The sequence below is a fragment of the Melopsittacus undulatus genome, chromosome 3, assembly GCF_012275295.1.
Source record: "Melopsittacus undulatus isolate bMelUnd1 chromosome 3, bMelUnd1.mat.Z, whole genome shotgun sequence".
NCBI lineage: Eukaryota > Metazoa > Chordata > Aves > Psittaciformes > Psittaculidae > Melopsittacus > Melopsittacus undulatus.
In genome coordinates, this window is record NC_047529.1 from 80510833 (window position 1) to 80532729 (window position 21897).

At 40.6% G+C, this 21897-nt stretch overlaps 1 protein-coding gene across 2 annotated transcripts in view; it reads right to left on the bottom strand.

Annotated features, from left to right (window-relative positions):
- The window catches only part of SASH1 (SAM and SH3 domain containing 1), a 121236-nt gene that overhangs the window by 45137 nt on the left and 54202 nt on the right, over positions 1–21897 (bottom strand). The window contains exons 3-8 of one of the 2 annotated variants that reach the window (XM_034060509.1): positions 18318–18368; positions 18147–18196; positions 6791–6831; positions 5156–5233; positions 3752–3864; positions 1996–2097 (exon numbers count right to left, since the gene is read on the bottom strand). In XM_034060509.1, the coding sequence (XP_033916400.1) occupies positions 1996–2097; positions 3752–3864; positions 5156–5233; positions 6791–6831; positions 18147–18196; positions 18318–18368 (435 nt within the window). Of the gene's footprint in view, positions 1–1995; positions 2098–3751; positions 3865–5155; positions 5243–6790; positions 6832–18146; positions 18197–18317; positions 18369–21897 lie in introns of both variants that reach the window. The other variant, XM_034060508.1, reaches the window with a different exon arrangement.

A 21897-nucleotide genomic window follows, 5' to 3' on the forward strand; every position in this document is an offset into this window, starting at 1 on the left:
CTTTCTGAGGTTAGAAATCAGTGGGCTACCTAACAGAGTGTTTTTAATATATGGAAAAACACCTTTGCTTCATGGCCTCTACAAAATAAGTGGGGTAGTTGAGCTGAGATTCCAAATTCGCAGATACAAATCACACAAATGGCACTGAAAGTCAAACCATTTGGCAAAGAAACGGCTTGAGAACAGAATTATCTTTGCACATCTCAAAAGCTTGTTATTTTGGATTTAAAGAGAAGTCCTTTGACAAGATAGTCCGGGTGAACACACACACAATCTCTAGCCATATCTGATAGTTTGTGCCGTTTGTTTTTCCTTCTTGCACGTCAAATATATCCCAAAGTCTTTCACCCCAGTTAACCCCAGTTTCTTTCTTGTCCACACAAAAAAAAAGAAGCCAAGCTGACTTTCATTCTAACATGAACTTTCATTTCTGCAGATTATCTTCTTTTTCCTTGAAGCCTAGCAGTTTCACAGCTTCTGCTAAATATAACCAGAATAAAAATGAGAAGCAAGGGCAAAAATCTTGAGAGGTATCTTACAACAATGGACTAGAGATCCCCCACTGAAGTTAGCAGGAAGATGGTTCAAATCCTAATAGGACTCAGGAGAGAGGCAACAGAGCTCTTGGCTCACAGTGGAAAGATGGCTTAGGAAAATAATTTTAGAGAAAAGGTGCCAAGTAGTTCCATTAGGGAGGAAATACTGAGTCATGTTCAGTTCTCAAAGGTATACACAGCTTGCAGTAACTTCAACACAAGAGTAAACCACTGTCAGAAGGTTTAAGAAAGAAATTCAGTATCCTTCTGAGATTTGAGCACAGAAAATGAGAGTTTTGAGGCTTTTACGCTATAGGTATCTTAGCCAAAGTTCTTAAGAAGGAAAAGTTCAGGCTATAAATACTGATGAGAAGATCAAGGAATCTTTCAGCTGGCTAACCAATCAACATAGAAGAGTCAGGATCCTTCCTTCTCCGTTCTTTGTGCATTTCTCAAGTATCAAGGCAACATCAGCTCCATCTCTGTTCCCATCTAACTAAAGATGGGCATATTCTTTTTTGAATACAAACAAGAAAATCTTTCTCCACCACAAAATATTTTAAACATCTCATAAAATGACATAGCATTCCTCTTTTCATTTAGGGAGGAGAAGCTAACTGTCTGCTGCAGTTAGCAGGAAATTCCATAGAGAATAAAATAAATAAATCAATCAATGGTCTCAAAAGTCTATATTTCAATTACATGGGTTACAAAAAGCTTGGATTTGACAGCTGAATGTGTTCTCTAAGATTTATCTGTGAACTTTTAATTAGAGAAATGAAGTGGAATAAACTACTCAGTGAAAATGAAGATATTTGGAAGGAAAAACTAATTAACTCAGTATGGCATGATACAAAAGCTGTCTGGTGCTCATAAAAACAACAGAAGTTGCACAGCTCAAAAGTAAAAATGATGGAGGAAAGCTGCCTTACTGCTCATGGGTCTGGCAGAAGCTGCAAACTCTCTCGGCTAAGACTTAGCAAACGCAGAGATAGAACTGTTTGAAAGCAGCAGGTAGCTAGGACTCAGCCAGACCCTCATCTAAAATGTATGAAAAAGGGCTAGGAAGGCTATAGTAACTTCTCAGTTACTATGAATCAGTAGAGTGAAACAGTTCCCTCTAAACAACCTAAAAGCCCTTTTCCATACATTTTGGAACACTGGCATTTTTGCCTGGGATAACCTGCACTTGAAAAGCTCAGTGAAAAAGGGTCAGATCAAAGAAAAAACAAAAATAGAGAAATCATAAAATAAAATTGTTAAAGTCCAAGACAACTGACCTCAAAGAATTAAAATCCATGTTAAATATTTTCTGCAGACAGAACATGGCATCACAAGGTCAATTTATATGTACGCTAACAAGGCAATCGCCAGGTAAATCACGGTATTTCTGACTGCAATAGAAGAATTTAAATATGGAATGATACTGGAGGGCTATATCAAAATGATAGGTACTTACATTACAATTGGAAGACCCATCAAATGTTGAGTAAGAACCATCAGGCCACTCTGTAGCATCTGCAGTGCTCGATTGCCTGTGCTGGGCTTCATACTCCTTCAGCTGAAATTTGAAAAGAGAGAGAGAAGCTTTTCCAGTGAGGAGAAACTATCAGGCCGCATTAAAATAGAGAGTTCATGCACTTTCAGTTCCCCCCATTCTCTCCCCACCCCTGCCATGGTATCATTGTGGAACTGAAAGAATCAGAACTTTTTGCATTGCATGTCTCACTCGTTCAAAATAAATTAATTTGCTTTAGAACCAGTAGTTTTAACAATGACATTTTTTCTTTCTTAAAAGGAAGTGATCTGTAAATAATGGATTTTGATGAAGTGTCACTGGAAAATATAAATTACACATCCCCATTTCAGAGGCATGGTTTACAGCAGACAGATTAAATCACAATAGCCTGCCAATTTCCTTCATAGAGAAAATGATCTGCAGCAATCACTAGGAACCATAATTTTGAAACAAAAGACCATCTTTTCTCTTTTCCAATAAAAGGCTTAAGACAAAAAATCAATCTTACTGGAGTCAAACTGCTGAAAGGATCATCAAGAACTGATGATATTAATAAATAAAGTTGCATATAGTAGCTCATACCACTAGAGGGAAACAGCACCAGTACATATATGTACCATACAGCCTAGGTGCAACCTTTCCCCACTCAAATTTTCAACAGCAGAGAAGTGAAAGCATTCCCAGTATTACTGCCTGGTAATTAAAGAATTTAGCTTTTCTTTTTTTCATGACATGATTCTCAGCAAAGCAATCTTCTCTTCAGATGATAACATAATTTTATATTCTAGGATAATATATCCCAAGATTTTAGTTTGTCAGTACAGAAATTTATTGGGAGTGCCAACTCATGATCTAAATTGTGATTTCTGCTCCTCTAATGGAGCCCATAGAGAATACCCTGTGTTTCATCACAGTCTTTGCCACAAAGGTACAAAATCAAATGTGGTGCAGAAACTTTCACACTATTTTGGCTCCTGAACAACTAAATCTCAGCCCTATTGCTGCACAAATACAATACCTTACAGCTACTTTTCTTGTGGTTTATTAACATTTAGATTTCATAAAGAGACACTTGTGACAGCCACTGCACTTATCAAAAGATACATCCTTGTGGATTTTAATGTCAAATGCCAAAAATGTCTGAATGTTTTCTTGAAGGGTATTAAAACAAACATCACCTTTTTTGCTAAGAAACAAGCAGAATAAATTTTAACTTCAACTTTATTATTTTTTTTAAGTTTTAATTGCTGAAAAATGGAAGCCTTCAATCAAACTGCCCTTCAGCCATTAGCAGCAGGAAAATAATAAATATATGTATGCTGAAACAAATAAGGCAAGCTCAGCAGAATGTGAAGCATTCCTTTTAGTACTAAAGAAAACTATGAGTATACATGGTAAATAAAGGCTAGTACAGGTGAAATTCCAGTTTTATTCTGATTAGCACTTTTTATTGCTAACCAAGAGAAGCAAATGCTTTTGGGACTCGATTAATTTACCATGCACAGGACATCTATTTTTGGTTGAGCTAAATCTCACCCTTCCCCATAAACAAAGAAATTGCTATCTCATTCATGTTACCTATGCAGGCTTTCTACTCCTTCTTCTATGTTTTCTGAGCAAATGAAAATTCCAATTGGTATGGCCTACATCCTAAAATTTGTTTCTCAAGGATACTGAAGTATGTACATAATCATACCCTAGCAAGTGCTTCCTCAATGGTGATCATCTTCTCTTTGACCATCATCATGAGCTGGATCCGTTCTTCATCGCTCATCGTGATCTCACTGGCCACGTATCCCACATCCTCTCCTGCAGGAAAAAGCACAGAGATAACAGGCACGTCTAAGAGATCATGCACAGAGTGGGGTACTGGATTTTAGTGGATGCTCTGAAATATGGTTGCCATATGGATCTGTCTGGCCAGAAAGCAGAGGCTCCCCAGAGCAGACTTATATGATGATTTCAAAGGACTGAATGATTTGGAAGTAATCAAGCAAAAAAAAAGAAAGTAAATTAAGGCTAGAAAACTCTACTTTGACACTGAAAGCAAGAGAACATGACAAGGACAAGTAAAAACTGACTGTCATCTGCAAAGACAAGAATCAAAACAGAAGGTGCTAAGAAAAGTCATGCTCTCAGCCCTGAGGAATATTGTAGTCACTGCCAGAGTGGATGGGAAGCCCTTTCAGGAATGGTGTTCTGGGCCCTTGTAGCTCTCTGCTGCAGAGTGGCCATGTCCCCTTATCTACCCATGCTATCTAACCTAATCAGCCACTGTGCTGACATATGATGCTGGATGTATTTGCACTTTTACCACCAGGACCTCTCCTTTTGGCACTTGCTTGGCATGTCAACACGGGCATGCTGAACTAGACACTAGAACTTGCCTTGAGAGCAAGCAAGAACCCACATTTAACTGAGAGTGTAAATGCACCCCTTTTCAACCTCCTAAGTAGGCTTCTGTCATCTTCCACTATCTGTTTGAACACAGACATAGTGATGTGGAGAAGCATCTGTTCGCAACACAAGGATCTACCAGATACTCATGGGGAAACAGAAACTTTTATGTGTGAAGAGAAATACTTAAAGCAATGCACAGCTGTATCTTCTGGAGAAGAACTAGAGAAAGACACCTGACCATTTAAGTGGCATTGATCCTGATTTGTATGAATCACCAGATGCACTTTTACTACTCCTTTGTGTAGTGTCTTGTACAATGAGAGGTTGGATTCAAAGCAACCAAATGCCAAAGAAAGGAGAAATGTCTAAGATAAGTACTTCTCTCATCAAGGCAGGATGGGGGGGGGGGGGGAGGGCATCTCATTAATTTACAGATATTACTTATAAATACACATTAACTGCATCGCTTAGTGCATGTGCTATTACTGACAGTCAGGACTGAAGGCATCCCAGCCTCATGTCTGCATGTCCGTAGTCTCACAAAATGTGACTCTTCTTTCTGAGCTCTGTCACAATGAACCAAACCTGTCATACTCCCAGATCTAACTGCCACACTATTGTAAATGAATTATTACCCATTTGTGATGCTGGCTCCTTCTATTTTATATGGATAGGTTGTGTGTCACAAAAACAGATTTACCTTTTGAAGTCTGCCTCATTAGTCCTTTCTGGTTCTTTCGGAAATTCTGCCAAAAAAACTTATTTTTCTTTTTCCAGTCTGCTTTCCCTAAAAGGAAGGTGGGGAGGGAGGGGGAGAGGAAAGGGAAAAAGATTTTCAGAAAGAAACATTAGTTAGTGAATGCTAGAAAATTTTCAAGCATTAAGCTGTATTTTCTATGTAAAAGCAAGAATAAAAATATCTATTTTTTTATTTCTTTTTCTTGATGTATTCTGTACTAGAACTATGCTGATGTAGCTATTTCAGGGAAATGCACATTCTGTTATAATTGCCAATGCTATAGAGGACTGAGATAAGCCAGTAACTTACATATTTTGAATTACAAACAGAAAATATTTTACATTCATTTTGATATCTGTTGAGCTGTTAATGTCAAGTATGGAAGTGTTTTTGAAGTATTTTGTTGTTTATTCTCTTTAACTGAACCACAATTATGCAGCCTAAGCCACAATTCAGATAACTATTTTTCCAATATGTGTGTGAAGTATGCTTATCTATACAGAAAATACTTTCTTTGTATATACATATATATAAATGCACACAAATAGAAACACACATACGCACAAACACACACATTCTACTACTTGGCATGAGAAATCGTGTAAGACCATCAGCTATATCTGACTCTTTGTACGCCTGGATAGTGCAAGGTTGGATCTCCAGGTCCATTAATGTCAGATCTGCATATGGCTTGATGATCCAGCAGTAAATCATTTGTTCTAAAAAAGAAATAGTATCTGGCTCAATGTAGGGCATATAACTTTGTTTAATGAAATAACCAGGGCACATGCTATAAAATTAATGCCACCTACAAGAGAACATATTGTGCCTCATCTAGCAGAAATGCTACTGATAAACAGCTGCATCAGACCTCATGCTTTTGGAAAACTCAAAGGAACACAGTTTATACTGTGCACTGAGTTTCAGCATGTGATTGTAGTATTTTGGATCCTGCCCCAGAAGACCTAGTGCTGGATTTACTGACTCTGAAACACAGCTCAAGTACAGACTGTGTGGAAATGTCCCTAGGAAAACATTAAAAAGAAACAAACAAAAAAACCTCCCAGTTTTTCTTTTCCTCTCCAATGAGCAAAATAAAATTTGTTCAGAATTGTATCAGCTCAACTAACGTTAGGATAGCAGTATGAACTAATTATAGTAAGTTTAAAAAAGAAAACAGAATCCCAAAAAGTGAAAGACAATGGAAAACAAATACAAAATAGTTCAGAAACAAAGGAAAAGACTATGGCGTGACATGAACAAGAAAACCCCACCAGTTATTCACTGGTGGTGGTAATTTTCAGAATACAAAAACAAACAGGCTAGCAGTGATCTAACATGCCAACATTTGAAATTCAATACAAGTCAAAAGATGCATATTTATCACATGTCAATGCTGGTTGGGCAGTCTCAGTGACCACTGAGACACCCGGCGTCAAACTTCAAGCTGCTGAAACTCGCCTTCCCCACACACACAAATGCTGCTGGCTTCTGCCAGCATTGTGTTTACTCAGCTCTTCGCATCTCAGCACAAGCAAAACTCAAAACCTGTTTAAGTATTCCACAGGAGTATCTAATAAAATGAAATATACTGACCTACAGAGCCTTCTTCCGAACTTGATTTATGAATGGAGAGCCTAGGACAAAAAAGAGAAATGGACTTATTGATGCAGGCTTCTAGCATTTCATGAGAGCTGTCTGATTACAATAAACTATAGTTTCCAAACAACATATCATGAGCTGTTTTCTCTTCCCCTTTCTTCTCAACACAGCAAGTGGGAAACAAAAACTGAACCCACTGATCTGGCTACAGTAAATGAGTTCCCCTCTTACATATGCCTTTTGTGACCAGTGTAGGAAAATACATACCAGAAGAAACTTATGGTTAAGGCAAAGCAGTCTAGGGATCTCTCAAAAAATCCACTTTTTCACTTATTTTTTCCCTTTTCCACTTGTAAAACAGTAATATGGCTGCCTTAGAAACTGTAGCACTTGGTTGCTGTATTTGTTTAGCTGTACAATGGTTTTCAGCCTATTTGATTTTTATCTGAACATGCTTTACAAATATGCACTCATTAACCTTTCAGAAGCCACTGTGTGAACAAAGAAGTAGAGATTTAAAGACAAGGTACAGAAAGCTTGCGTAGACGCTATGAAGTGGGACCACAGATGACTAGAGACACAGCTTTTTCTTTAGTCCCTCCTGTGTGCTTTCCCACAAATGTGTAACTCCCTTCCTCAAAAGCTAGCAGAAGAGACTTATTTTAACAGAACATGGACTTTACAAACAACCCACTAAAACAGTAAGTAGATCTTTTGTTCTTGGTCTTTATATTCATTGAACCAGTTTTCCATAATGGATTCCACCTCAGTGCCAACAGTTCATTGTGGGATCTCTGATGAGACAACATCGTTCTGCTTCATTGCCTTTTTTTTTTCCTGTCTGTATAAAAGGAAGCTAATAGAAGTTACCAAATCTTGTGCTATTCTTTGAAGCCTTCCTATGGGAATGGCTATTTAACCATGCTGTGCCAAGCCTGTGAAACGACTTCTGCCAGCTTCAATGGCTTTGCTGGAGGCTTCAAGTGCAAAGCATTACTGCAATGCCTTTGCTGAGCTACCAGGCCTGTAACATGACAATGCCCTATTGTGCTGTGGCTGTACTGCAGCCATGCAGAGTGGAAACATGCATACCCCAGCATACCAAGAAGACCTCAAGCTAAAACGCTCTTTGAACAAGACCACATAATAACACACACATGCCATACTCCCGTTACTGTCCACAGTTTGCACAGGCGCCTTGCGTTTTCTTAGACCCCCAGAAGAGGGCAATGAAGAGTTTTGGATCAATTCAGTAAAGCGCTGGAAGGAAAATTTTAGTTCAGTCCAGTTCAGAAGATGTAAGCAATTACTGGCCAACGTTTTGTAAGCATGAAAAACATGCTCATCAGTTTGCAAAGGCATCATTAAAGGGGAAATGAGACAGTATGAAGTTTCAGTTTGATTTACTAATTTATCTAGACAAGGAGGGTTTGGCACAGTGCCGCTCTGAAATGTAACCCCCTTCAATCTCAGACTGATTAGAAATTTAATCCAATATAAACTGCAAACTAATTGAAGCAACCAAATTTCAGATCTGTAGTGCACAAAGCGGAGGGAGATATTTAGTGTTTTCCTTACCCTTGAAGGGGAAAAGTTAATGATATAAGTGGTATGTTACCAAATGTTTAGTTTTAAGAAGCCTAAATGACAAATGCATGAGAAAAACACAAACCCCATGCTTTCTGAGTAGAAACTCCAGAAAAGCCAAAATCTGAAGACTTTCAAGAAGGCCAGGACTTCATCCAGATACTCAACAGTAAAACTGTCAGTGAGTATTTTTCTAAATAAAGGTAAATCAGATAAAAATTATGTGGACCTGTATATGGAGACAACCAAGTAAAAAGAAAGCCAAGGTCTGTTGGAGCCAACAAAATGAATCCACTACATGTTCTGCACCTCAGCATAGACCACAATCAATCAGTTATTTTGTTTATTTTTAATGAATTCAGCATCCATTAAATGCATCAAATCACCATCCTGAGAAAATTATGTGTTAATGATCAGAATTCAGTCTCAGTAGTGAAATCAGACTCAAAGCAAAGAAGCAGCCTCTTGTGTTCTTTAGCCTCTAAAACCCATTTTAATTCCTTTCTCCTTTCACACAGTTGCCAACAACAATACAAGTAAGTAGCAGGTGTAGTGGCAATGTTTGTGATGTGGACATCTGTTCACTGGGAATTAGCCTGAGGCCACCAACTCATCACATACTGGCCTCCAAAGAAGGGGAAGAGCAGTAGTAGCAAACTTCTGACATGCCTGAGCTAAAGCGGGTGAGAAGGATTCACAGCAAGCAGACCACCTTCTCATTTATAACTGATTTAAGAACTATGCTGAGTTTCATCAGAGTATGCAAATTTCAATTATTGTTTCATGCATTCCCTGAAGAGGAAATCTTCCATGCCTGGGATGACCTTGAAAATGCTAACAGCTGGTCTGAAGAGATGGAAATGCCAACAACTTGCCACATAGAGCCTGATATGGCACTTGCTTTTTAGTTCCACCAAACAACACCGATGCTTTAAAATCCTCAGTGAAATCAATCAAGCATTTACTTCCTAGATGACTGGTGAAAAATTCCAGAGTACCTCAGAGTCGCTGTATGTTTGATTTGCCAATTACACTCCCTTACTCTGTTAAATCTGCAGCTCCTCTGTGAACGTGCACTGAAAGTGATTTGTGTTCTTCCATTCATAGACTGATAACTTGCACTGAAAGTTAATGATGCAGTGACACTTGGCAGAAGTTTCAGCACTGCGTGTCTGAAAGGGAGCCAAATGCCATTATTCCACCATGGAGGCCTTCATTTTTGTTGTAGTCTGATGTACAACTTCATTAGCAAGCTTTCACATGAAACGTACTCTGTCACAGCATATAGCAGAAGAAACGTATGCGTATATGTTCAGACAAGAAGGAAGATTTATGGCCAGAGAGGAGTACTTTCTTATCAAACCATAATCTCTGAAAGCGTGCTGCAGAATGGGCCAAAACTTTAATCCATTAATCTCACAAATTCAAACCCATCTCTAGGCTAATACTTTGGGCTTCTTGGAGACAAACTGCTGAAATAAACAAAGGGGGATGGGGGGTGGGGGTGAAGTGTAATAGATAGTCTAAAAACGGAGCTACTTTTGGGAGTAAGCAAATATTACTGCCTTAGAGAGATTATGGGTTTCAGTGGGGTTTAGTAAATTACATCAGACTATTCAGTGATCAGTAACACAAAATTTAGTAGCAACAGCCACAGTGGGGACCAGGAAACCAGCTGCTTAGAAGACAGGCTTAACAAAAATGAATGTACATTTAACACGAAAATGTGAAAGTACACGAACAGGACTCACACAAAAGTCAGTCTTTCACACACTGGAGTTTACAAATGACAGAGTATCTGGGGATACACCAAGTGAAAAAGGATGACTGAGATAAAAACCAACATGTTAATCCTAAAAGGCACAAGGATGGGAAATTCCAATGGCAGTACAAAGCATGAATACATATGGGAATAGCTGTACAACTGCATTACTCAGGCTCAAGAAAGACGAATTCAAACCTGAAGCAATAGAGAGAAAAACTGTTAGAATAGTCAGGGAACCAGACAGCTTATCTTATAAGAGAGAGGTAGAAAAGTTGTGTCTGTTCAGTCTGTCAAAATTGAAAGCTGCAAAATTACTGCCTATTACTAAATCAGGCACAGGAACAAGTAGACATAAGCTGGGTAAAAAAAAAAAAAAAAAAAGGAAGGAAAAGGATTTAATATTTTCTAACTATTTGGACAAACTTCCAACAGTAGGTATAGAAAAGGAGGGCAGCTTTACAAACTAAATGCTTTTAAGAGTGTTACTGAAAAGTAGAGACCAGACCAGAAGTCTTTGACAAGAAAGACCTGAACATGACGACTGCCTCTGGACGGCATGTCTGTCTTTTCTTTTGCAGCCCGTGGGTTTGTACGAGCAATGGCAAAGCCAGGCATCCAAAACAGTCTTTGATTCTATCTTTCTATAAAAGTGCTACAGTGGGGATGACCTTGTGATATACTTATGCAATTCCTTCCATTTATATATTGACCCTTGAATCCTGGAGATGGACTCTAAAACATGGAGTGCAAAGAAGAACCAGCGCACACATCTGCATCACAAACCAACTGTGATTTTATCCGATTATTGAGACATGTTTTAACTAGGCTGCATTGAACTATTAGGCTACAGTTTTCCCTGTTAACTCTGGACTGATTCTGATCTCAGACAGAAAACACTGGGGCTTATCTCACATACAGAGAAGTTCAGTTTACAAGGGGCACAGTCATATGTGCCCTGAGATGTGAATGTGCTGGTACACCCCTGAACTGGGAAAGGAAACAAATGACACCATGTGCTGCTTTCATGAATGTGCCTGTTGATTTTTGAAAGCTCATTATTCTCCAAACAGTACAAACACGGGAACTGAAAATTATGGGATTTCTGATAGGTTTTTGTTTCCACACTAAGTATTTTAAATGCAGATGTGCTTTAACACATGGCCACATCTCATTTATGGACCATAAAATCCACAGGTGCATAGCACCACCTGATAATGAAACCACAGCTATTATGATCTTCAACAAACTGATAGTGGCCCTCTTATTCCTTCCCAATCACTATTTATAGCCCATTGAGGAAAATGCTTGGGATGGGATTTTCAATCTACAAATATTATGCACATTCATAGTGGTGAATAAACTGATGCAAAAGTCCATGCTGGCTCTGCTGCAAAGCCGTTTGGTTATCTATGTGCATTAGAAATGGCCCAGTCACATAATTAGTATGAAAAACTGACAGACTTGTAACTGCTCCTGACTGAATACAAGATAATTTATCTAACTGGAGCTGGCACAGAGACGAAAACAGGCCTTTGGTATTTTTATCAAATTTGCATGAACCTGAAGAGAAAGCAGGCCTGCAAGGCTCTGACCTTGCTGGCACCAGTGTGAGAAAGGGATGGAAAGTAAAGATGCTTCATTCAATTATCTTCTCATTAGGTTTCCATAGCAATGGCTCTTTAACCAGGTCAAAACTTTCTCAGTGGAAACAAACACTGAGCTACTTGTGGGCCATGTGTGCATACATGTATTTTCTACTGCCACCAGAAAGGAAGCCACCATGTCAGTCCCACAGGCTCGGTTGAGCAACTGGCAGCAGGCAGATGGGGTTACACCACGTATTTAGTAACTGACTGGTTGGTCCCAGCCAGGAGTCAGATAATTGCCAGCTGAAAACTCTTCAACAGCAAAGAGCAGGGCCCAGCATCCTGCACGCAATGCACCCCTGCTCTGCATACATTGCTCACTACATGCTGTGTCGACTAGCTGCGACAAGTCGGACTTTCTCGTGAAAGGCGCCCTTCATGCTTCCTCATACAAAATTACCAGGCTTGGAATCTTCTTCCAGCTGCTCAAAGGCACACTGGTTTCCCTTCTCACGTGTCCCGGGCAGCGTTTGGCTGTCCTCTCACTCCCATTGTGTGGATTATTGTGGGAGTTTCCTGCCCTACTTCTCTTGAGAAGGCTGTTTAAAAGCAGCATGAATAATTTGGCTTTGACTAAATCAGGCCTCAAACAAGTGAAAACACGGCTGTACACATTCACTGATTCTTTTTGATTCCTGCAAGCATGGGCTAAAAAAAAAATCTTAAATGCAGACATCTCAAGAGCAATCTCTTATTTGTTTTCCAATATTCCCTTCCATTTTCAACTACTCAAACAATTTATTTGATCAGTATTTAAGTGTGGACTTTAGCATCCTCAGTTTGGGGGATCTGTTTGTTTTCTGCTTTCTTATTCTCAGTTTCTGCCCCCTCTCTGCCTCACATCCTCTGTCAGCTCCATGCTCCTATTTCTTTGTAGATGAGCTCAAAATACCTGCCAAAGTTAATTAGGACACCTTGAGAAGTTGCCAGAATCAAACATGATAGAATTTAAGCACCCCATTCATGACCTGGAGGGATGATCTAACAACCTCCTCCATTCAAACCTGGACCTACAGTTTGGATGCTGCAGGGAAAGAGGATTAGCAAATCTAGTGTTAAAATTATGTCAAACACCAGTACATCAGTGTACCAAAGGGGGCAGAATTGAGGCTTGCATAAAACCTTTCATAAAAAGAAACCTATTTTTAAAGAGACTGCTGCTTCCACTGAAAATCACTGTGGAAGATGGGAACACTGAGCTGCAGGGACTCTTATAGCCTTAGGGTGATTTGGAGTTCAAGTTTATACCACAGGACAGTGACTGACTATACTACAGCACATCCATTCCAGAAAATCCTTAAAAACAGATTCAGTCAACAGTCCCTCCCGCAGAGACAACAGCGTGCAGATAGCAGCCTCACGTGCTGATTCTGGCCTCACTGATTGCTTGCTAACAGCCTCAGAGAAAGCTGTAATGCCCGAGCAGCCTACAACTCCTCCTCTGATATTCCCAACAAGCCATCAGAGATCCACTAAACTGCACGAACTCAGCATGTGAGGGGCTCAGTTTAAGATGTATGTCCTGCATGCACAGAGACATTCACTTGTGGGAGCAGCTGAATCAGGGAGCTGAGGACACAGCTGCCAGAGAGGGACAGCAGCTTCTCCACGCCAGGGGAATGCAAAGCCCCTGAGCAATGCTGCCCTGTGCTGCCAGCACCCCACACGTGCGTGCTCTTCAGCAGCTTCCACTTGACAAGTCTGTTTCTGCTCAGCTCCCTGCTCTGGCAGAGTCTGGGATTTAGGTCCTGAGGATCACAGGGTTGAGAACGCTTAAACTGTGCTGTGCCGCAGGCTGAGAAGAACAGCCGGCTGAATTGTGGTGCTTAATGTGAAATATGACCGTTTACTTGGTCAGGAGCATGCTTGAGCGGAACAGAGCAAGAAACAGCAGGTAATTCACACAGGAGGTGTCAATTTGTAATACCCACTTCCACATGAAGGTGGTGGGAATGCCTGCGAAACACCAGACACAGCCATAGTCATGTTACCTCATAAGATTTGTTTTGTCCTTCCTTTCTCTAGCAGCTGCAAAGCAAAATGAGTGTACAGGGGTGACTGTATCCCATCCTATCTGTATGCAGTGCTCTTGGGTCTCACCCACTTCCACCTCTTTCCAGGCAGTTCTCTGATACACCACATTTGAAACTTGCCCAGAGACTGCTGGAGCAAATAGTGACAGCAAAGAGATCTATTTCCCATGAGGGAAAACACACAACTTCCCCTCTGCAACATCCCCAGTTCTAAAAACAGGATGAGAGCCAGGATGCAGAAGCATAAGTTCAGGGGACTGGGTTTAACCTGGATTTCCTGGCAAACATGCAAAGCTCATCAGTCTGTCATGTAGGCTTGAATGGTCAAAAATGGGAACAGGCTAAAAGCTGGATTACATTGTTTTAAGTGCTCTATTTACAATTATGAGAAAACTCTCTCAGTCCCCTGCCTGAGTAAACATCCTTGGGGTGTTGCCATCTCTTGGAAATAATAGGGATTGTATATACAATACATCCCAGGATCAACATGATATGGGCCTAAAGAAGCCATACTAACTCCTAAGAACACATTTACTGTGTATTTGTTACATTAATAATTCTTCTAGCAAATTAGAAGTCAGTGTGTCTATATAGGAACACCTGTAGTTCTGAGGAGGTTTTTATTTAAAATGAATACTATCAGTATTAAAGATGCTGTTGCCACTTCAGTGAAGGCATGTCAAGAATCTGCAAAGTTAACACTAGCACAATTGACAGTAAGACTGCAGTTTAAATGACAGGAATCTTGAAAAGGGCAGAGGTAAATGAAATTTATTATTAAGAGAAGAAAGCTACAAACGTCTCATTCCATGCTTTGTGTTATTTGCTAAATATTATGTGATTCAAAAGCCTGACCAACTGTTTCAATTTACAGAAGCTACTCCAGTATGGCCAAAAAAAAAATAAATCACAGCTATTGTGAGGCAAAGCTTGAACAAACATGACTTTGTTTTCTGTTGTTTACAGATAGCTTTTCAGGCCACATCAGTACCCTTGCTGTTATTCACATAGATCTTAGAGGCCTCTGCTACAGGAAAGACTTCTCTCTCTTCGTCAGAATCAATTGAATGAAAACCATCTTTGGTAGTGCATTTATAATGCATAGAGCAGGTTCACATCTGCAGTATTTTGTAGTTTCATCTAAATTAACAGGAATAGTGTTGTCAGCAATAGGGGAAGGTAGTATTGCTCCAAATGCCATTTGGGGTAACGACTTGGAGTGACAAGCAACTCTTGCCTCCAGGCATGTTTAACCCCTTCTGCCTTCTTCCAGGCACTACAGCTGCTCTTCTGTTAGTGTGTATCACTCACTAGGCAGATACTTGTTGAACAACTTGTTGAACTGAGGGCAGCAACTAATTTCACATTGGCTTTGAACAGACTGGGCAGAAGGGTCAGTCAGCAAGACTCAAGGCAAGACTGAACATACACTGCTTGTCCCCACAAACAGGATTTTTTCCTACCACAGAGCACCAAGGCTAATCTGTTTTCAGTGTGGTATACAGTGGAGGCTGTCAGGCTCTCTCTTCAGTTGGGCACCACAGAAAAGGAAAAATCAAAGCAGGTTAAAACAAACATAGCTTCTTCCAGACTTCCTCAAAGGCTCTTTCTGTCTGGAATCTCTCAAATCTGGCAAAATGAAACAACTATCCAGGTGTGTTATTTTAAAACTTTAGACCTTGGTTGTGTTAAGCTGCAGAGTGTGCAGGCAGCCACACTGGGAAAGGAAGAGACCAAGAGCAACCATGTTCCAGCCTGCCACTTGCCCTCTCCTCTCTATCCCAACATGGGTTTTAGTTTGAGACTGCTTTTACTTTCTGAAGCAACCCACTCAGAGCATCAGACCAGAAACAACTCACTCCAACTTATCATGAGAAAATGTATTTTCAATATGCAGACATACAAGTTTTCTTAGGCAAGCTCTTGCTCAGGTTTTGGAAGAGTACTCACAACAACAGATTTTTCAGCTCCTGAAAACCTGGATGGCTATTTTGGGATAAATCTTTCCTTTTGCCCCCCGATCGCTTTGTGAATATCAGAAACTAATGCACATCTGCACTTAGTTTCAGGTTTGGCAGACTGGAGTCTTCTCATAACAAAAGACATTTTGTAAAAGGTTTACCCTGGATCTTTCATGCAGCATGAGAGGGCCACAAAAGCAGCAAAGGGACAAGCTTTCCTGTCTCGTAGCATGCCCACACTGCATATTCAGACTAAAGCCATAAACTAAACACTGAACCCAAAAAAAACCCCTAGGGCAAACACACTGCCCTGCCCTGAAAACCATTAAATTCAACATGTTAGCAGCAAGTACAGATGTATCGGGTATACCTGATGTGGTCATTTTGTGCAGATCAATTTTATAAACTCTGCCCTCCTGGAAAGGGCATTCCCTGACAAGTTGGCTCTTCAAGCTACAGGGATGAAACCAGCATTGACATGCAGGCTGCCACTAATAAGCACAGGCCTGTATAATTTCAGTTTTGAATAATCCGTATGGTATTGAGTAGATATCATCAATTATTTTCAACACCTTGCTCCTTGTTTCCTATTGCAGAAATACTTTATACAACCTGCCCTACACCAGTTTCACATACACGATCATGTTCATCACGTACACACTTCAACTGACAGACAAATCCTCAAACAGAACACTTCAATTCTGTAAAGGTTCAAAAATCACAGGTCCCTTCCAGCTGAAGTAAGATAACAAGGCTGATATCCTTTTGGTGAGGCAAATGGGCTCCCTCACAGCAGAGTTGCTCAGAATATGTTTTTGTAAGACAGTGTCTTCTCACTCAGTTATTTATGGTACAACACCTACACAGACACACAATTTAGGAAGCTGGCTAGAACCTGCATGAGGAGTTTATTCCCAGTTGTGTGCTGTCCTACTGTGAGATCTTTATCGCATTATTACCTGAGGAGGGATGATGACATTTACCCATGGGGAAGTGCTTCAAGACTGAGAGAAAAGTATTATGATTATAGGCTAACCTGAGAGGCTTACTCCCCAGAATACAGTTCTTATCATTTTCCTCATCTACTTGGCACTTCTGATCTCATTAGAATTCTGTATAGGGAGTTATCCTTGTTTCAATATTTGAAGCACCGCTTTTAAACTCTAAGCCTTCTAGGCTTTCAATGTTAATAGCATGTAACATAGGTCCCGTGATGGCACCCAAGGTAAAATCCACTTCATCTGTCCTCAGATGTTTAGAAAATGAGCATCTACCTCAAGCAAACCATCACTGTTCTCTCTGAGTAATGAAGGAACCCCTGAAAGATAATTTAATGCCTTCCAAGATCTTCAGCATGAACCAGCTTCTAGACAATCCCACAGGAAGCCCTTAAGTCACCATACAATTGACTCCTAACATGGCTGGCACTCAGGTGAGTGTCATAATTGAGTGCCCACACTGAGGTAGCACCCACTACAGCTACATCTGGGACGGACACTCCTTCTATTTAACTAGCAACACCAAGGGCAGCAATTTCTTACTGCCTTTTACCTATTGCTATCCAGTGTTGAATTACTAGAAGATATGAAAATGTGGGACTATAAAACCTTACAAAAGCATGTCACATCATGACTGAATTCCACATACTCCCTCTGAACCAGTCCAGCTGGCACTACCCCATGAAGTGCAGACAATTGGAAATGCAGTGTCAGTTGTCTTCATGCACTGCTGCACGTTGCCCTTAGCAGTAGGAATCCGAGATCCTGGGATCAAAGGAAGGAGGCGCAGAAAACAAGCACACACATTGCAGCAGGAGGTGGCAGTAAACAGAAACCCTCTCAGTCCTCACAGAGAGGTTTTTATGAAGGACTACTAAAATTAAAGCTCCTTTTAACTTGTTTTTAAATACTTCATTCCCCTGGCACCTTCTTCAAAAGCAGAGCTACAAGCCCAGGAGTGCACAGGAAAAGGAAAGTGATTTAAGTTTGTAACTCTCCCTTCCCCTCGCCTATCTTTTTTTGGCTCCATTTAGGTCTAGTCACAGAAATTATTTTTTAAGCAGGCTTAATTTGCAGAGAATGTGAGATCAGGGATGTTGCTCAAAAATGACTGCCAGTCACCTTGGTGAATGCACATCCCAAGCAGTCATAGAGGGGAGAAAAGATAACTCCCTTGATCTAAACCCCAAAAACAACAAAAGGCCAAAAAGAGAATGAGATAAGGAACAGGTTCCAAAACAGGTTTCATTAATAGCTGCCTGATCTGAAATCTCGAAACACCATACAATCTAAAAGGAGTTTACTTGAGGGGGAAAGAAAATGTATCAAATTTCCCCTCCCCTATTGGGACTTCACTTACTTTCTTTCAGTGTCAGGTGTTGACGCGGTACTGCTGAGACCAAGTGACTCCTGCAAGATAAGGCACACAGCAGTGAGAGCAGACACAAGAGCAGCCTTTATCGACTTCATGCAGAATATCAAATTGAAGAACAAACAAACAAAACCGGATTTTCAAAATCAAAGTGTGTACCTCAATCTGGGATCGCAGCTGTAAAGATGTGGGACTGGCATCAGGTTTCTCCTAAAACAGAACAAATGTCAGGTTAATAAAATATCCAAATGTTAAAGAGAAGAAATCTGCAGAGGACAAAAAGGGTATAAGAAACAGGGTAACAGAACCTAGGACTACTTCTAACATTCAAATGGGAAACATAGAACTCTCCAGAAGGAAACACTTTCAGGATAAATTTCAAAATACTCCAGTAAAACAGCTAATTCCATCCATATCGCTGGAGAAGATAGAATAAGGTAAAACTGCCAGACCAAAATGATTCAAGACAAAACAGAAAGAGGAATGTATTATTTTCACTAGGTCATCACAAAATTTGTCAGGTAACATCAAGTGCAATTTCCCACCATTTACCTTCAGGAAGAACACACAAGGAAAATCTGACATAAAAAGGACATTCTCTGAGCTAAGAATACTGAAAGGATTCAGACACATTTCAGGAAGGCCAGTTTCTCACACAGAAATTTGTCAACAGGATAGAGTTTAAATCATCTTCCTTCAAACATCTAGGATATAACCATCTACTCCAGGACTTGGTTATCCAGGTTCCCTTTGGACTCAATGTAGGGAGATGGGAACTCTTACAGAACAACTCACCCGATGGGTTTCAGCTGCTTCAAGTTAGATGAAGCAAATCCCACTGGTGGTATCTAATTTAAGATTGCAAGCCAGCTGCCTAAAAGGCACATACTACTAACAACAAGTCCAGCTGAAGCCAATGGGAAAACTCCAATTTGAATGGAGGAAGAAATTATAGCTGTCAGTATACTTTGCTGGTTGATCTGCATGTGAAATCACAGGGAACCTACTTATAGCTATTTTATTCTCAGCCAGTCCTACCTCTAGTGAATTTACTGCAAGTGAGTACTGTAACCAAAAAGCCATCGTAGCTGAGAAAGCAACCACAGTAGCATACACAATTTAAAAAGTAAAAAAAAAAGGACATTAATTTATTGCTCAGTACTGGAGGTCTTTTGGTTCACGCATTCCTCAGCCTACATGTAAATCTCTTATCTCTGTGAAATTGTACTTCCTATGCCCTTTGTTTACAGAAAGGGTGATAAAATGTTCTTAAGATTTAATAAAAGAAAATTAGACACGATTTTCTGGAAATGAAGCCTTTTAATACTAAACAGGAAATTAGCACTGACTGCTATGAAGCAGTGTTGGATGAGCCTGCCCAGAATGTCTGCAAGACCTAGAGTAGAGAGTAACCTACCCTGTCATCACCCGACTCACTCAGCTTGCATTGCTGGCCACAGCAGCCAGGAGGGCCCAGGACAGCTTGCACCCATGTGTTTGCTAGTATATGAGGTTGACACAGGGTCAGTGCCCTACTGGGAGATTTTGCCCAACCATGCATTGTCTGTGTATCTGCTTTTGCTGATTTTATAGCACAAAAAAGGAAATGAAGTCCTTGAGTGGAAGCCAGCATGAAAAGCTGACCACATTCACTTACTGACAGATCCAACAACACTCCTCTAGTCAAGCAGAAGCTGGACCAAGCCCAGTGAAATTCCACAGATGCTCACAGATCAGTTCTACTGTAGCTTTCTGAAATGATTAAACAAAGCTACATCTGAAAGATAGCCAGAGCACTGAAGGTCTTTTAGAGTTTGCTTTATTTTGAAAGCAATTGCGCTTCCCAGAGACCTCCAGCAGACACATTTTCAGCCTCTGCAGTGCTTCTGGAGAAGGTGAAGGGTAGCCCCTGTGCAGAGACAGCACAGGTATGCAGTGTGCACTGGAAACTGCCTACAAGTCACTAGGTATGGGTCACAGGACAGGATAAAGACATAAAAAGAGCCTATACCTGTGGCGGCCACCTCAGCAAGCGTTCGAAGGAATTAACCAGCTCAGTGAGTTTCTAGTTGTACAGATTAGCAAAAGTTCCATTTTGAGTCTCAAACCACAACCTCTGAACCATCCCCTTAGCCATTTCAGTGAAGAGTGAAGCCTTTCTGCTCCATTACTCCTGAACATTCAAGCCACAGCTGACATATGCTAAATGATAACATCCTGCAGCAGCAACAGCAAAATTCTGGATCAAGAAAATGAGCTATGTGGGAAAAATGGTTTTAAAAAAAATGTCATTTCAAGCAATAAACACTTCTACACATGAAATAGTGGTGAGTGTCTCAGTGCCTCAGACAGCAGTGCAGATGTAGGTAAACACTTTGCTTAACTACTGATGAAAAGCAGCTTCAGAGAGAACACACCACTACAGCACTTCTATGTCTGCTCTAAAATACATAGCAAGGAAAAGTCATGCCTCTCAGCTTATTGAAAACGCTGAAATCTATTGAATGTTACATGTCACAGGGGAAGCGTTTGACACTCTCCCTCTGCCAAGAGTTAAAACAGGAGCGTTTTTTGTCCATCTCAAATACACTGCATTCAACACTAAGGCTGGAAGCCACAGGGGCTGAAAAACATTCCAGAATGATTTTGAAAAACATAGTTCATTAGCAATTACAAAGAAACTGCAGCTTTTGTAAAGCCCTGTAACACTGAAAAGCGAGGCAGGGATAACTCATAAATCCAATTGTAACAATCTGAGGCTGAATCCAGCAAAATTACGGCACAAAGACAAAAAAAACAACGGCAATGGGCTTCAGAGAAAGGAAAGTCAATACAGAAACACAGTGGTCTGCAGTGGGGAAATCAAATACCTTCTGATCAATTTTCCAAACAAGATGAACCAGGCCAAAAACGACAGTAGTTGCTTCTGAGCTAAAACCATATTAATATAAAAGTGTATATATGCGATTGGGACACAGCAGGTATCTGATCGACGTATTTTACATCCATTACCCAAACGGTAAAATAGTAAAGCACTCTTGTGCTGGCATAACTGCATCTATACTGGAGCTCTTGCTGGTATAAACAGGATGAGCAAGACCTGCTATCTGCCTAAATCTCTTCAGGTCTGTCAGCACTGACTTTTATTGTACAGGTGAGGCCAAAAAGAACTTTTGTGAGGAGAAATGATGCATTTCTAGGGAGGACTTTAAGATAGCTAGAGTGTTTGTGGCATCAGGAAGAGCTGTAAAGTTTCAGAGGGATGAAAAAAACCCAAACAAACCACTTGAAGAATGGTTAAATATCAAGGCAGAGAGGGCTCAGGACGTGATACAGGTGAGGGAGGTGTGATGCAAAGCCTAACTGGCCACTGCCCAAAGCAAGGGGCCCAGGGAAGAGTCACCACTTCCCTTAGGGAGAGGGTTTTGGCCTGTAGGAAAATGACATGAGGAAGGAAGAAAATAAAGGAATAAACAGTAGTCTGTTACAGTGTTCTTTGGAGTAGGAGCAGTCTGGTCAGCCAAATACAGCCCAGCCAAGTACAGCCCAGCTGCTGGTGCTCCAGCGAGGAAGGTGATGGCAGCTTGTGGGCACCTTGGCCTCAGTCACCACTTGAACCCATATCCTTAATTACTTAGGAAGTCAGCACCTCTCTGAAAAACATATCCCCCCTACCACCATCCCATACCTTGCTTCCCTGGAACTGCAGAGCCAGGAATGTAAATGGTTTTGAGGTGAA